General features: G+C 36.8%; 1 protein-coding gene across 1 annotated transcript in view; it reads left to right on the top strand.

Annotated features, from left to right (window-relative positions):
• Positions 1–5,601, top strand: part of LOC120780798 (protein unc-13 homolog 4B) — a 45,869-nt gene extending 40,268 nt beyond the window's left edge. Inside the window, exon 2 of the mRNA XM_040113047.1 lies at positions 5,340–5,601. Within this exon, the coding sequence (XP_039968981.1) occupies positions 5,340–5,601 (262 nt within the window). The remainder of the gene's footprint in view (positions 1–5,339) is intronic.
• Positions 5,602–13,644: the final 8,043 nt, after the last annotated feature.

Below are 13,644 nucleotides of genomic sequence, written 5' to 3'. Positions count from 1 at the left end.
CTATCACAACACATGATCGATCTGGTTGGTAGTTTTTCGATCCGGAGACAGCCAGGTAGCTTGATGAATCTTCTTATGCTGGAATCTAGTACTACAGATAACCATATTTCGGGCCCCGGCGAATTCAATCAGCCTCAACCCATTTTGGGATGTTTCGTCGCGGAGGCTGAATTTACCGACCGTAGTGTCAAAGATACCTTCTTTGCCCACCCTGGCGTTAACGTCGCCAAGCACGATTTTGACATCGTGGCGGGGGCAGCTCTCATAAGCGCGCTCCAAGCGCTCATAGAAGGCATCTTTGGTCACATCGTCCTTCTCTTCCGTCGGGGGGTGGGCGCAAATCAGCGATATGTTGAAGAACCTCGCTTTGATACGGATTGTGGCTAGACGTTCATTCACCGGAGTGAATGATAGTACTCGGCGACGGAGTCTCTCTCCCGCCACGAATCCAACACCAAACTTGCGCTCCTTTATATGGCCACTGTAGTAAATGTCACACTGACCTACTCGTCTCTGTCCTTGCCCCGTCCTTCGCATTTCTTGGACGGCGGTGATGTCAGCCTTTATTTTCGCGAGGACATCAACCAGCTGGGCAGCGCCACCTTCCCAATCAAGGGTCCGGACAGTCCAGGCCCTTATATCACTTATATCGTAGTCCTTATTTCGTTTGCCATGGTCCTCATCAAAAGGGGGGTCTCTCATCCGAGGCTGTTTTGTCTTTTTCATTGGTACTGATTTTTATGTGGCGGGTCCCAAACCCAGCGCACAACCCTATGTAGGGGATGTTTCGCCTTCTCACTTTAGCTCGCCTTCGAACGGATGTCCTTAGGCTACCCAGAGGATACTTGGTCAAAGACCGGAAATTGTGAGCTGCTTAAGCCATGTGGAAAAGAATCGTTTCTGGCCACTCTCAAGTGAATGGCGATCAGAGAACTTTCCTCACTTGCGTGAACTTCTACACATGACTCATCCTCCTAATTTTTTCAAATAATGTTTACATAAAGTGAATTCGGTGATTTTTACGATGAGTGAATTTATTCATCAAAGAAGTTCCATCATATTTCTGGTGCCAAAACGTTCAGAATATTTCGAAAGCTCTTCTGTATTTATGTAATGTGGTGTATGATCTATGGCGTCCTCACTAAAAATATATATAATTTTTCCGTTCTTCTGCGTTTAGTTCTTTCACTATAATCGCTAAATAATTCGAGCTGCAGAACTAAATAGAGAAGGTATCATCTTCTATAAGAGTGTACATCGGCCTCAACACCCGCGCCGTTAGTTCTGCTTTCTCTAGGCTGGACAAGGTAGCACAGAAAATGGGTCTGGCAGTGAACGAGGGCAAAACGAAATATCTCCTGTCATCAAACAAACAGTCGTCGCACTCGCGACTTGGCTCTCACGTCACTGTTGACTGTCATAACTTTGAAGTTGTAGATAATTTCGTCTATTTAGGAACCAGTATTAACACCACCAACAATGTCAGCCTGGAAATCCAACGCAGGATTGCTCTTGCCAACAGGTGCTACTTCGGACTGAGTAGGCAATTGAAAAGTAAAGTCCTCTCTCGACGAACAAAAGCTAAACTCTATAAGTCGCTCATAATTCCCGTCCTGCTACATGGTGCAGAGGTTTGGACGATGGCAGCAACCGATGAGTCGACGTTACGAGTTTTCGAGAGAAAACTTCTGCGAAAGATTTATGGTCCTTTGCGCACTGGCCACGGCGAATATCGCATTCGATGGAACGAGGAGCTGTACGAGCTATACGACGACATTGACATAGTTCAGCGAATTAAAAGACAGCGGCTACGCTGGCTAGGTCATGTTGTCCGGATGGACGAAAACACTCCAGCTCTGAAAGTATTCGACGTAGTACCCGCCGGGGGAAGCAGAGGAAGAGGAAGACCTCCACTCCGTTGGAAGGACCAAGTGGAGAAGGACCTAGCTTCGCTTGGAATATCTAATTGGCGTCACGTAGCGAAAAGAAGAAACGACTGGCGCGCTGTTGTAAACTCGGCTATAATCACGTAAGCGGTGTCTACGCCAATTAAGAAGAAGAACCCCGTTTGTAAAAAAAAAAAAAAAACAAAAAAAAAACTGATTACAGGCAGTGATATTATCCGTGAAGCGTGGTAATAACTGTATCGTAAATAAAAACTTTAACTTGTTTTAAGTAAAGGTGAAAAATCTTACACTTAATCGACGACCATAGACCAATTGCGTGTTCTGAGTACATCAATCTATATTTTTTGCTCTTTTTCTGAAAAAAAAAATAGTGTGATACAATACGCAAGGAATATGAGTTATTTATTGAAATTTGAATTATTTAACGAAAACAATTTATTGTAACAAATTATACATAAACGTGTAACTTTATTTTGCTGCTTCTTAATTTTAAAAATTAATAATTTAAAAAATTAATAATCAAAAAAACTATTGAAAAATTCGCTATGAAATCAATGAGCTGTACAAAAAATTTTTAGATTAGGTTTGTTAACAACCACAACAAACACACGTGTGACAAAAAATTTACACGAAAATTTACATACCTAAATAATCCACAACGAATATGAGAAATTTATTGAATTTATTGTTAAATTTTAATTAATTACCGAAAACGATTTATTGTAACATATTTTAGATAAGAAAGTTTAATTTTATTTTTTCTTCTTAATTTTAAAAATGAATAATTCTTTTTAGAATTTTTTCTAATGTTTTAATATTTTTTTATTTAAAACATGAATAATAAAAACAATTAAAAATGTTTAGGTTCATGTGGTTGTTATAAAACACACGTGTAAATTTGATAAAAAAAATTGTACAAAATATACATACACCTTAAATTCGCAAAATGTATCGTTTTTATGCACACTTCAAAACTCTTCGAACATTAATTATATTTTTAGGATCCAATGTAAAGCATTCCAAAATTAGCAACTACCTACTAATGAAAAATTAATTTAGAAACCATTTTCCAGTGGACCAAATTGTGAATATAACCATTCTCGAATCCCCTTGAACACACACAACAAATTTTATCAAAATCGGTCCAGCCGTTAGTAGCAGTTCAGAAACGCACACAAGAAATATATTTCTGTATATAAAGATACTTTAAAACATGTTCCGTATAAAATTTGTCGTCCAATGAATTAGCGCTTGATGGAATGACCGCCTATATGTACATAAGTATGTATATTACCTTCAGTAAATAAAATTGACAAAGAGTATACGAATGCTTCATTTATACAGATCGATTTCTATTTAGGTGTACAAAATTATCCTTATTGTTTGATTTTTTATTATAAAAAGGCTCTAGAACTCTTAAAACAATAAACTGATTTTGTTATTCTTATATTGTTCATTCGTTTTTATTGTGTTTAGAGTATAATTCTATCCGACAAAACTATGTATACCCCAGCACATTTTATATTGTTCTTTGAATATTTTTTTCAAAAGTTCAACAATTCAAAAATTGTACATACGGTAAGTGCACACTGTAAGTAGACAAATAATAACGGTGTGATATTTACCGTTAGCTTTTATTTTGATTGCAGAATGTGCACTTGTTGATGATCAGTTGAACTTTGCAGGCGACAAAATTATGTATACCGTGGCAATATTTGTGCGTAGTGCTTCTTTGCGTAAATAGTTTTTGCAAATATTTAGAAACAAACTCGACAAAGGTAAAATTTCATCATTTTATACTCGATAAAAGTGTTTGGGTAAATAATATAAAGATTTTATTTAGTGAAATGCCAAGATCTGCAGAAATAAGCGTTGACCTGCGAAAATTGATTGTTCATGATCATTTAGATGGAATGGGATACGGAAAAATTGCAAACAAATATTCTAAAAGCAAGGCCACAATCCAAAAAGTGATAAAAAACTACCAAAAAAATGGTGGGCTAGAGAGTGCTCCAAGATCAGGCCGCCCTAGAGTAACTACAGTGTGCGAAGAGACAAAAATAGTGAGAGAAGTGAAAAAAGATCCGACTGTATCAGCCCGATTTATTAAGTAGAGCCTTCAAATAGATGTTTCCGAGCGAACAATTCAACGAAGAATTCGAGAGGACCGGTATTCCAGCCACTACAAGATTAAAAAACCGTTCATCAGCAAGAAAAATTGGAGTTTGCAAAAAAGTATTACAAACTGCCACCAAATTTTTGGAAAAAAGTAATTTGGAGTGATGAAAGCAAATTTGAATTTAAAAATACTAAAGGACGGCAAAAAGTTTGGCTAAAGAGCCACGAGAAGCTTCAGAGTAAATGCATTCAAAGCACCATAAAGTTTGGAGGCGGAAATGTATTGGTTTGGGGTTGTTTTAGCTACATTGGTCTCTCAAATCTCGTAATGATCGAAGGTAAAATGACGGGAGAGTCTTATGTTCAAATGTTAAGTACCAATTTGGAGCCAGCTACGCAAAAAATGGGCATACAGGATAACTTCATATACCAGCAGGACAACGACCCCAAGCATACAAGTCGGGTTGCAAAAGAATACTTCGAACAAAAATCGATAGAACTCCTAACATGGCCTGCCCAAAGCCCCGACTTAAACCCCATTGAGCACTTATGGCAATATTTGGATGACAAGCTTGACCGATCTTCTTGCCGTTCAAATAAAGGCGAGATTTTTAATAAATTGAAAGACCCCTGGGAAAATATACCCCAATCATTCCTTCAAAACTTGGTTGACAGCATGCCTCGACGTCTATTGGCAGTAATTAATGCTAAGGGTGGCAATACTAAATATTGAAGCTCTAGTGTGAAGGTAACCTCAAAATTTATTCGGGTATACATACTTTTGTCGTTCCTAAGAATTTCTCTTTTTCAGATTACCGCGTATTTTGCAGTCACTACCACTAAAATGCAGAAAATTAATTTAATTTTTTGTATGTAGTATACTCATAAGCGAAAACAAGAACCATGCAAAAAAATAAACTTCACTTTTCAAAAGATATGATAATTTTCTTTTAAACTTTCATGGGGTATACATAGTTTTGTCGGATACTGTATTTATGAACGTAGTATAACGATGAGATTATTTATGACCATGTCGGAAGGAATGCTCAGGTATTGAGTGATATTTTTGTCGAAGGATTATCTGCGTATAAGGGTCGTTTTCTCCGCTAAGTCTTAGTTCATTCGGTCAGGTGACTTTTCTTTACCAGAACTTTACGGAGAGATGGCTGCTAAGCAGACATTTAGAAAATGGCTCTAAAGATAAATTTCAAAATAAAACACAAAGCGTGCTGTCGGTTATCATTATACGGTTACGTTAAATTATTATATTATACCATAGTATCATATTAAAAAAAACTATTAACTTAATAATAGATTACAGGAAACCGATGGTGGCTTTTTTGAAAGATTTGGGTCTCTTTTGAAGCAGAAATCGCATTTAGAGGAAACAGAAATGAAAACCAACCTTGAACCATTCGCAGTTGATTATGAAGCAGACAACGAAAAAGACAATACTCAAAAAGAATGCATTAAAAATAGTTCATCTATTGGTTCCGAAGAGAGTGTAAATATCCCCGAGTTAAAAAACTGCAAAGAAGAACTGGTGGAATCTGCTGTAGGAATGAATGTAAGTTAATGAACATAATAAATATTTGTAACTATTCACACACTGGCTTACAGAAATATTTCAAATATTTATTTAGAAGCAGCCATTTAAATACTTTTCTTATATATTTTATATACCATTGTCAATCCCTGAACAGGGTATGTATGTTAAATTTATCACGAAGTTTGTAACTCTCAGAAGGAATCTTACACCCAGGGGCGGATCCAGAGTAGAATTTTGGGGGAGGAACTTTATGATTTTGTAATTGATTTGAGAAATATTGAACTTTAAACTATAATTTTATTTTCTATACATATTTCAACATTTAATTTACAGCATAAAATCAATACGGTGTATTATTTTTGTATTATTTCTTCTGGTTCCACAGTAATGACCTCGTTTATGTTGAGGAGCCGTTCAATCTTGTTCTGAGCCAAGTCTTGATTCGGCGCAAAGTAGAAAAGGATCGTTCAGCGCTAGCATTTGTGGCTGGCAAAGTGCAGAGTACGTGAAGGAGAATATGATTCGACGGATATAGTATGGATGTCCTTATCGCAAGTGCTGAGGGTTTCTAATGCAAAAAGCATTTGTGTTCTCGTAGTAATTTTCTTTTTCTATTGTTGTTGAAAAAGCGCTATTTCTGCTTTAAGCTTCTTTTTTTGCAGTTCTTTATTTCCGGGCAAGATTTTCCCAAAACGTCTAACTAGGCATTGAATGATTACAGTTAAATCCTTAATCCAAATTGAAACTTTCAAGAACTTCATCGGACGATCACATGTTCAGGGTTTTTTCATTTCAACATCTAATTTGCAGCCATTTGTGTAGCATTTGAAAAAAAATTTATTAATGTTATAATCAGCATGCATGCTTCGTGTGTTCAGTGTTGCAACCAATGTTGTTATGACTTTTGATGCTTTCGCAAGGTCGATTGATTCGTTCTGCGGAATCACACTACGTAAGTGGCTGCGTCAGTAACAAAACATCTGAACATTCCAATAATAAATTCGAAGTTGCACAGTACTGTGAGTAAATTCGATGCTTTTACTGCAGTCGTTCTATTCTTCCATTCACTTATTTTTGGCAGTACTTGAACGATTTCTGGAAGGGTGACTGGGAATTGAAGAACGGCATCATGCCTTTGTACCCACTTTTTCACACAAAGCTGCACAATTTTTTCTCTCCCTCACTTATCTGCTAAATTTTTCGATTGTTTTCTTTACATCTTTAGCTTTAGATTCCGGCGAAAGACATCGTTTCTCACTTGGAAAGGAGCTCCCACTATGGTGCGCAGAACTTTATTTTGAAAAGCTTGCCTCAGAATAATGTATAGCTGTACCAACTTTAATCTTAGCTGAGTTCTTTTTTATTTTTACGTGATCTTTCCGAGTGCGCTTCTTATCAATTGTAATCCCCAAATGTTTTAGTTGGTAACAACTGACCATGTAAAGCCACTTGAGGACAAGCTTTGAGCTTTAGGGTATATTCTACTTGTACGGACTTTACGGTGTTGATGTCAATGTTCCATTTGGTGAGCCACGGTTCTAGAGCATTCAATTGCATCTGCAGTTGTCCGTCGGAAGAACAACAAAGCGGCGGGGCCTGATTGACTGCCGGCCGAGCTATTCAAACATAGTGGCGAAGAACCGATAAGGAGCATGCATCAGCTTCTATTTAAAATATGGTTGGACGAAAGCATGCCCAACGATTATAATTTAAGTGTACTCTGCCCAATCCACAAAAAAAGAGACCCCACAATCTGCGCCAACTACCGTGGGATTAGCCTCCTCAACATCGCATATAAGGTTCTATCGAGCGTATTGTGCGAAGTATTAAAGCCCAACGTCAACAAACTGATTGGACCTTATCAGTGTCGCTTTAGGCCTGGCAAATCAACAACTCACCAGATATTCACCATGCGTCAAATCTTGGAAAAGACCCGTGAAAAGAGAAGCGACACGCACCACCTCTTCGTCGATTTCAAAGTTGCTTTCGACAGCACGAAAATGAGCTGCCTCTATGCCACGATGTCTGAATTTTTTATCCCCGCAAATCTAATACGGCTGAGTAACTGACGTTGAGCAACACCAAAAGCTCCGTCCTTCCGTCGGGAAGGACCTCTCCGAGCCGTTTGACACCAAACGAGGTTTCAGACAAGGCGACTATCTTTCGTGTGACTTTTTCAACCTTCTTCTGAAGAAAATAATTCGAGCTGCAGAACTTATTAGACCAGGTAAAATATCATTGGCCTCAACACCCGCGCCGTTCGTTCTACTTTCTCCAGACTGGATAAAGCAGCAAAGCAAATGGGTCTGGCAGTGAACGAGGGCAAGACAAAATATCTCTTGTCATCAAACAAACTGTCGTCGCATTCGCGACATTGGGCACCCGTCACTGTTGACAGTCATAACTTTGTAGTCGTAGATAATTTCGGTGCTACTTCAGACTGGGTAGGCAATTGAGAAGTAAAGTCCTCTCTCGACGAACAGAAACCAAACTCTAGAATCACTCATTATTCCCGTACTTCTATATGGTGCAGAGGCATGGACGATGACAACAACTGATGAGTCGACGTTGCGAGTTTTCGAGAGAAAGAATCTGGGAAGCATTTATGGTCATTTTGCGCGTATGAGATATACGACGACATTGATGTATGTAGTTCAGCGAATTAAAAGACAGCTGCTGAGCTGGCTAGGTCATGTTGTCCGAATGTACGAAAACACTCTAGCTCTGAAAGTATTCGACGTAGTACTCGCCGGGGGAAGCAGAGGAAGAGGAAGGCCTCCACTGCCTTGGAAGGACCAAGTGTGGAGGGACCTGGCTTCGCTTGGAATCTTCAATTGGCGCCACGTAACAAAAAAAAAGAAGAACATTCTAAAGATTGTTTTCTGGATCTCCTGGTTTGGCAAGAACCAGAAACGCCTCCAGAAACTTGTTGCGCAATTTCCAGCACCTTTGTGGCACGCTTGAGAAGAGTTTGTTTAATCGATAACTGCCTCAGAGAAAAGGTCCACATTGTCTTCTAGCCATTTGCGAGAACTCAAAATATTTTCCAAGTACTCTGGTGGGTTTATTCATTACGAGTACAGGCATATTTACTTCGAACATAACTGCGCTGTGACCAGGTAAGAGATTCGAAGTGGCGGTAGAGCGAATGAATTAAAATTTTTCAAAATAACAAAATAAAGAACGTCTGGAATTTTCGTTAGATCGAATGGCCAGTCAATTGGTTCTCCAGCTGAATGACACATCAAACCTTTGTTCCAAATACAGTTCAAAAATGCAATACCTTTGGTATTTGTGAGCGGTTACGTGGTGGGTACGTAGGTTTGGCATTATAGTCAATTGCATTTACGATTTGCTCATACATGTCCCACGATAGATTGTTTTGCGGTGGAAAGTATAAGACAGCTCGTTAAATTTCCAAGAGGGCTGGGCAAAATGACCAACTTAAGCCCAATAATATTGTAATGTTCAAGTTCCGTGTAAGATATACCTAATTTTATAAGAACTGCAGCTCCAACTTTTGAATTGAAATTGGTGTTTCGATTTTATAAGATCATACCCTGCGATTTTAAAATATGACTGATAATTGAAACACATTTCTGCTACAAGTAGAACATTAGTTGTGACATACTTGTAGTATTCGACTACATCCTTGCTTTTGCAAAGGTCATTGGCATTCCATATGTTAATTTTAACTTTTACTTGTATTGATTAATTGACGTCATGAGTTAAGTAATAATTTGTGTAAATTAAGCAGTCATCTGAATTACCATTTGATAAAAAAGCACTTTCATTTTTTTCAATATTGATTTCTCATTAACGACATTACATGACGGGCCTTACATGACGGAGGAGTTGTATACTGAGGGTCTTCATTATCAGCAAGCAAGTCTACGTTAACATCAGTGAATCTCTTACTACTTTTCTATAGCCATCACTATCGTTGAAGATAAGTCTTGCCTTGCCATCTCTGCCTAACTTGTAGGTAAACGTGTCTTTACCCGCCGCTTCCTCAGTCGTGGTTAACATGCCAATAATATTACAGTGGTACCTCGATTCTTGCACATCTCGATATTTGCAAAACCTCGATTCTTGCAACAAAGAAATATTTTACATTATGTACTCAGTACTTGCGACATCCAAAAAATTTCTCGATACTTGCGACCAGACCTTGTTGATTTTGGTGACGGTTCCTTAGTTCGAATACATTTCTGAGAAGTCCCGTTTTTTTCTATGATGAATTGTTGTAACCCTTACGCATGTGCGTTTCGGGCGATTTGAATCAGTTTTAATTGACGTTTTGTGTAGTGCGGTTTCATAATGGCAAGGAAAAAATTTACGTTGCTAACAATAAAAGAGAAAGTTGACATTTTAAAGAAACAAAGTGTAGGATATTTTCTCAATTCCTTAGCCAAAAATTTTCAAGTGCGCAGATCAACAATAGCTCATATTAAGAAAAATTAAGCCACCATAAATGGGTTCGTGTCGCATGCTGAATCTGGTCCTGGAAAGAGGAAAATGTTTAAACCATCAGAATTTCCAAAAATGGAAAGAGCACTCATAAAATGGTTTGCAAAACAACGAGCAAACAACTTGCCTATCACGACTGATATGCTCAAGGTAAGGGCCAAATTTTTCCATGCAAAAATACAGGAAAAGTCAGGTGACTTTCGTGCTAGCAATGGGTAGATCACAAATTTCAAAAACGGATATGGAATACAAACACTGAAAATATGTGGCGAAAAACTTTCGAATAATACTCATTCAATTAACCCAGTTTTGCAAAACTTAAACAAAAAAATTACTGATTTAGGTTTGAACAAGGAGCAGATATACAATGCCGATGAGTCTGGCTTCTTTTGGAAGCTTTTGCCTGATAGAATTCTTGTGCGCTCAAAAGAAACCTCGGCTCCGGGACATAAAATCAGTAAAGAAAGAATAACTTATTTTGTTTGTACGAATGCGTCTGGTAATCATAGAGTAAAATTAATAGTTATTGGAAAGTCATTGAATCCACCCTCACTTTGAAATTTTACGGATTTGCCTGTTGTCTACAAAGCTAAAAAAGTGCTTAATTGACTTTGGCTTTGAATGGTTTCACAAATATTTGTTCCAGAGCTGTATAGATGTATCTTATCAATTTAAAATTTCTTAAAATTGCGGGTAAAGGAGTTTCTCCGTGGCAAGAATTTTCCCGAAAAGGCTATTTTGCTTATAGATAATGCTCACTGTCACCACAAAGAAGGAGAGTTAAAGAGTACTGATGGTCAAATATTGGTAATGTGTCTTCCTCCGAATTGTACTGCTGTTATACAGCCCATGGACCAGAATGTTAAAGGCTTACGAAAATGAACTAGCCTTTTAGGTCACATCGTTCGACAAGGAAAATCAGTAGACGAAACTCTGAAATGTGTCTTCAATTCAGTCATCTTTTCAAAAATTGTTTGACATTGACCGAATGGGATAATGAAGATGACATCCCTCTTTCAGAGTTACGTTTACATCTAGTTGAAGATACATCAAAAATTCACACCATTTCAAGTTTGCTTCAAGAAGTAAAACCATTGCAGAAAATATCCAATTATGAGATTAAGCAATGGATTGTTGAACCTGGAGTTAAAGTTCACTGTTCGGTGGATGATAACTCTGCAGGTCAAGAAACAAACGACGTGATCCTCAATACGAAGAAAGTTACGTCGGCGGAGACAATATCAGCATTCAATATTTGCCTAGAATGGACGGAGCAAAACAACGCTTTCTTAAGGGGTTAGGGGTAGTCAGAATTTTAAAAAAATATTTTTTTTTTTTGCATTTTCGTTAAGTGTAATATCTTAAAAATATTTGAAAATTTCACGTTGATCCGATAATAAGTTTTCGAGTTATTCGACAAATAACAAAGAGAGCTCGTGCACTTCAAAGCGCTAGTGTGAAACTTTAACGCGTCTTTCTCAAAACTATGTTTTTTGAACAGATAAACCCCACTTCTTTTTAGTATTACGATTTTCAACTAAATGTGTCAGAAAGGAGTTGAATCTGGGAGTTACTCTGTAATGCGATACGAATAAGAAAATCTTCATATCTTCAAGTTTGGTACTCTATAATTCGACAATCGCAGTGAATGAAAATGTAACTCTAATAGTTGCACAGATAAATTATATGTAAATGTGATTAAATGCAATCAATTAAAGGTTAGGCCAGACTTAAGATTCACTTAAAGGCAAAAATGCGACGAAACAAAATAATTGTTCGGGAACTGGAGATGGTCCCTCACTTTTCATTCCTTTATTACAGTTAGAGCAGCAAGTAAGTGAGTTATTGTCAATAGAGGAATCAATAAAAGGAATGACAAGCAGCATGTCGGAGGTAAATGTAGACCCTACTGAACCAACTACGCAAAACAGTGAACTACCACAATGTTCCAAAGTGATATACCCACCGCTCAAAAAGCAGTTAAAGTGTTGAACGATATAAATTTTAATATAAAAACATTTTTTAAACATCGAAAAAAGGAATAAATTAGAAAAACAAAGACTAACCTTTGAAAAGGAAAAATTTCTATATAAACAAAAAATTGATCAACTAAAATTGAGATATGAAACTAAAAATTAAAGTAAAATAATTATATTTTAAAAACAGTTTTTTTATAATTGAACCTGTAAGAATTGTTAATTCCCAAATAGTTCGTTTATTTTAAGTTAAGTTGAGTTACTAGCATTTATGGTATTCGTTTTAATATCATACCTTTATAGTAATAAAATTAACACAAGGGTGTTTTATTTGACCAGCAAATTAAGCTATTAGCTTATTTTGTTTGGAAGACTTAGCCAACATAATTATGTTGGCTTGTTATAAGTTATCATAGTTTATGTATTGAACTCGAGGCATTGCCAGTTCATCGCTTTTTTTCATTCACAATAGCAAGGTTTTTTCCAAAAAAAGAGTAATTGACAAAGCGAGAAACTTCATTTTGACAGATGAAAATGTAAACAAACAAAAATTACAGATTTTTTTGATGAGTATTGAGTTATGACAAATGTGAACACTTGTTTTCAGTTTTTTGTATTCCAGACCTCAAATGATTAATATTTATATATTGTATAGTGTAAATTTTAAATTACTAAACTAAGAAAACTAAATTGAATATCAGCTGATTGTTCTTGTTTGCATTGCCAACACAATTCATTTTTAAACGAACATTTGAAATAAGCTAAGTACGTTTTATTTGTCCATGATTTAGCTTATGATGGCCAAATAAAACCCGGCTAATATTAGGTAAATCTGTATTAGTGGTGAAAAATTCTTCTGACTCAAGTGTAATATAGCACAGCATACTTACTGTCCTTATTTGCATTTTGTAATCACATATCAATCACTTCAAGTAAAAGGTTCTGTCTTCTTCAAAACACACGGTTTTATCGAACAAATAATCATTATTTCCTTTATTTTACTCTTTCATACTTTAGACATTTTTGACAGTAATGCCAACTATTGCATAAAGAGAACAAAAATCAAAGGTGAACAGCACTGTTAGTGATGCGTAAGAAATACAGAGTATCAACTGCCTATCGCATTGCATTGGGCTTTTGAATCGCATTGCATTTCGCATCGCTTTACACAATAAGCCCCCATGTCAATACTTCCCTTGCTTCTCATATACCTAATACAAATTTTTTTGAACTTCTAGGTGATTTTAATAATTATAACACATATATCGATCAACATGTGAGTTAACTATCTCAAGAAAAATGAGACAGCGTGTGGATATGATTTGGCAAACACTTGACCGTTTCTATATATATTCTATGGTATATCTTAATAAATCTCATATTTTAGAATGTGGCCTGTCGGGTCGATTTCACACATTTTCGCGCAATATCGTAGGTACGATTGAAATTGTTCTATTACTTCCTGAAATATAAGCTTAAACCTGAAAAAGCAGCACTAATCGATGTTATGGTTAAGAAATTGACTTATGCCCCAATTGCGGTTTTCAACCCGACTTGGTCGAATTGAAGTTAAGGCAATTCAATTTCAGATCAACCAAACTCTTTTTCGGTATTACGAACTTCA

Source organism: Bactrocera tryoni, unplaced genomic scaffold (genome assembly GCF_016617805.1).
Source record: "Bactrocera tryoni isolate S06 unplaced genomic scaffold, CSIRO_BtryS06_freeze2 scaffold_25, whole genome shotgun sequence".
In the NCBI taxonomy this organism is placed as follows: Eukaryota; Metazoa; Arthropoda; class Insecta; order Diptera; family Tephritidae; genus Bactrocera; species Bactrocera tryoni.
This window is presented reverse-complemented; position numbering and strand designations above follow the sequence as displayed.